The 3,614-nt window shown below is 40.1% G+C and overlaps 1 protein-coding gene across 10 annotated transcripts in view; it reads left to right on the forward strand.

Moving 5' to 3' along the window:
* The window catches only part of bcas1 (brain enriched myelin associated protein 1), a 25,818-nt gene extending 22,762 nt beyond the window's left edge, over positions 1 to 3,056 (forward strand). For all 10 annotated transcript variants that reach the window (XM_050066184.1, XM_050066179.1, XM_050066181.1 and 7 more), the window contains one exon: positions 1,978 to 3,056. In XM_050066184.1, the coding sequence (XP_049922141.1) occupies positions 1,978 to 2,058 (81 nt within the window). In that variant the 3' untranslated portion in view covers positions 2,059 to 3,056. The remainder of the gene's footprint in view (positions 1 to 1,977) is intronic.
* Positions 3,057 to 3,614: the final 558 nt, after the last annotated feature.

Below are 3,614 nucleotides of genomic sequence, written 5' to 3' on the forward strand. Positions count from 1 at the left end.
TTTTTTTTTTTTTTGGGGGGGGGGGGGGGGTTATTTTTTCAAAAGGTTTCATTTATTTATTTATTTGTTTATTTATTTTTGATTTATCTGCATTGAGTTCTTTTACTTTTCACACTTTGAGTGTTTTTTCCTGATTATTCTTACTTACTTGCCCAGTAAAATCTGGTCTGCACCTGCCAAAAGGCTCAATAACTGGAGCACTATCATAGAACATAAAGATGATTGATTCAGTTCACTGAGGTGTCCGCAGCCAGCCCTGGGCCGTCATATATTTTATACAAAAAATAGAGATATGGATGAGAATTACAATTCTGCAATAACTGAAAAGATCTTTAATAAAAGACTGAACAAATGCTTTTTAATTCAATTATTCTGTTGTATATCCACTGCCATTGTCCTGCTGTAATCCTCCAGCATCGCAGCTCTGGTTACATTGCGCCTGTGTCATACCCCCCAGGCTGTTTTCATGTAATGTTTGTATGTTTTTCTAGGAACAATAGTGCACCAAAATTCACACACATCCCACGTAATGATGAGCCAGTAATACATGCATGACTCATGTACTTTGAAAGGCTGCAATCGCATCACCAATGTGCTGATGGTAGTAAAGAAGGAAGTGTCCCCAGGCAGTCAAGACAGGAGGCAGGATGGGTCACAAAACACAGGACTTTCCCCAGGACACTAGTTTTCTGAACTGAGTAAACTTCGTTTGAGTCATTTTTCTCCTAAACATTACTAACTTGGCTAAACCTAAGCTCTGTAACTTTCTGTTAAGTGTGTAACTTTCCGTTTAATATGTAACATCATTTGTGGGACGCCAATTCCTAGTGTATCATATGAACTGCTGTATGAGGATATGTTGCAAAGCACATAGCTCCCATAGGGTCAAAGACTGTTTCCCAGCCATTATTTAAGAGCTTTGCATACAGAGCAGGTCCTCCTTCACCGAGTTCATCATGTTGTTTTACAGCAGTCCAGATTGGACGAACCAAACACTGGCTGTAGAATGGGTCATTTCACATTTTCGCATTTTCACATTTGACATCACAGACAGGATGGAAATCAGGTTAGGAAACAGAAGAAAACAGCATGGAAACCTGTGAAAACTTACAGTGGTTACTTCTTTTTATATATCTTACTTATTCAGTCTCTCTTTTAAATGCAGTGCAGACTAATTTGGCTCAATGTTTGAGCGCTGCTTGGGCAGAGACGGACGGTATTTTGTATTAGCGCGTCATTGCATCTCCCCAGTTAAGGAGCTTAATTAGCACGTTCACCTAGGTGTTTGTTTCCATCAATGCCAGTCGGTGCTGGAGCTGATAAATACCTGTGACTCTCAGTCCAGTTACAAACAAACTCTGGTGCGGTTTGTTTGTGGTGAGAAGGTGTTCCGACCTGGATGTGAACCAACTGCAGTCACATGACACATTGTTTGGGTTAAACATGAGCATGTTACAGTCCTGGAGGATTATTAATGTGCACCTCCTCCTGTACTGCCTTAATATGCACATTCAGCACATCCAATGCATCAAAACATTGTTTTCTAGTTGGAGCCGCGCCTCGTTTTCAAACTGTATGGTTTGACTAAAATGAACAATGACAGCAATATAGTCCACGATGAGCAGCGCTAAAATCAACCTGCGTAGTTGTCCCTCCATTGTGACATTAGAAAGTGTCACATTTATCTTGCAAGTGTACTCTTCTTCAGCGTTTGCTATCCTTCCTGGATTTTTCCCACGTGGAAATTCTGACCAATCAAGAGCAGCTTTCTCACACAAGGCATTTGATCTGGTCCGCTTGTAAATGCTGCCGTGAGAACACGAACCAACTCGAGGCGATTATACAACTTTGTAACAAAATGAGTCCCTGATTCAGACCAAAGCCTGACAACTCTAGGTCTGACAGCAGCCTATAATAAAAGATTAGTTGATGCTGTAACGAACAAACATTTACATTTTTTCTCCCTTTTAATTTCAGGGTCAGAAACGTAACTCGACAGATGCTGGGGTCCAGACAGAGCCAGTCGTCGTTGCTCCTGCAGCCGAGAAGGCCAAATGAAACCAAAACCAACAATGATGTTTCCCTGTACAGACTCCTTGTCTCCTTCCTGCTCTCACTCAATCTTTATATTTATCTCTCTCCCTCTCTCTCATCTCCCTCTCAACCCTTATCGAATTACTTTAACTACATTTATTTGTTTTGTTACTGTTTAGAAGTTACTATACGGAAGGAAAAGTGACTGGAAGGATAAAAGCAAGTTGTGAGAAAGGTGGGGAGGTAGTTGAACAAGTGGTGATTTGAATCGGTCAAAGGCTTGGTTGTTGAGATATATATATTTATATATATTTTTGGTCATAAAAATGTCTTGACAAGTATAGCAATGTGAGTGTGAAACCTTTTCTACAGACATTTAATGTGACTTTTGTCTGTTCTTGCAACCTAACACACTGGGCTTCATCAGTAGACAGTACCATGCTTTGCTTTCAGCAGTTAGTTTGTCAGACACATTTAAAAACACACACACAGGATCTATTTTTACAGTTCATACCGGAGAAATCACGTAGCTGTGGCGACGCAGATGATAATATGAAATGACACTGTTAAAAGTACTTAATGAAATTAAGATTAACAGCTCCGAACAGAGCTGATAAGAGGAGCATGGTCGTATAACAAACTGCACTTTTTAACTTTATGTAAGCTATATGTAGACTAAAACACATGTATCCTAACAGTCATGTATCGGGCCATATGGGAGAATCACAATCTTTACTGTTCTGTGGGGAACTGATTGTAAGTGTAACAAATGCATCTAAGGTGGCAGAATGGTGTCGCTGTGCAAATGTGTCCTCGTGGTACGTTTTGAAGTAGTCATAAATCACAGTCGATTAGCTTTTCATTTGATTGCAGCACTTTGTGTCATGTAATTTAATGGAAGTCTTTATGGTGTTAGTCATTTGTGTTTGGCATATGTGCAATTAATATCATGCTTATGTTTGCCTATATGTAAGTATATGTGTATGTGTAACTTCAGCTATCTTGAAGACAATAAATATGTATACCATTCCTTTGTTCTTTATCATTGGAAACTTAAATGGAGAAACCTATTCAAGCAAAGGCGTAGGTTTTGTTTTTAACATACGGGGGACACATATGAAATAGGGTGTTTGAGGTCTTTTCCTAGGAAATTTTACGCGTCAAACACATAGACTGTAAAAATATTGGACATAGCCACTGTGTAGTCAACCACTAGTTTGTGGACTCCTTCTCTGAAGCCTGAAATTTGGCATTTTAGCTGTCACCATCTTGGATCTCGGAGCCAGAAGTGACCATATTTGGATGAGAGGGTAGAGCTGTGGAAGAGCGAGGGGTGGATCTGGCTCATAGGCTGTGGTAACGCCTCGCCGACAGCCGATCACTCAAAGAAGCCCCGCCCTTAATTATGTCCAAATTTAAGCCTTAATAAAATGTAAATGAGTGAGTTATGTATATAACAATTCACTGCCTGAGAGACCAGGCTGTAAACATGTTTATTTCTGCTGTAAAGTTGGGCATCTTAACATGGCTGTCAGTTAACTCTGTTTTGGAGCCAGGCTCAAGTGGCCATTTGAGGAACT

This window comes from Epinephelus moara, chromosome 16 (genome assembly GCF_006386435.1).
Source record: "Epinephelus moara isolate mb chromosome 16, YSFRI_EMoa_1.0, whole genome shotgun sequence".
NCBI classification, from domain to species: domain Eukaryota; kingdom Metazoa; phylum Chordata; class Actinopteri; order Perciformes; family Serranidae; genus Epinephelus; species Epinephelus moara.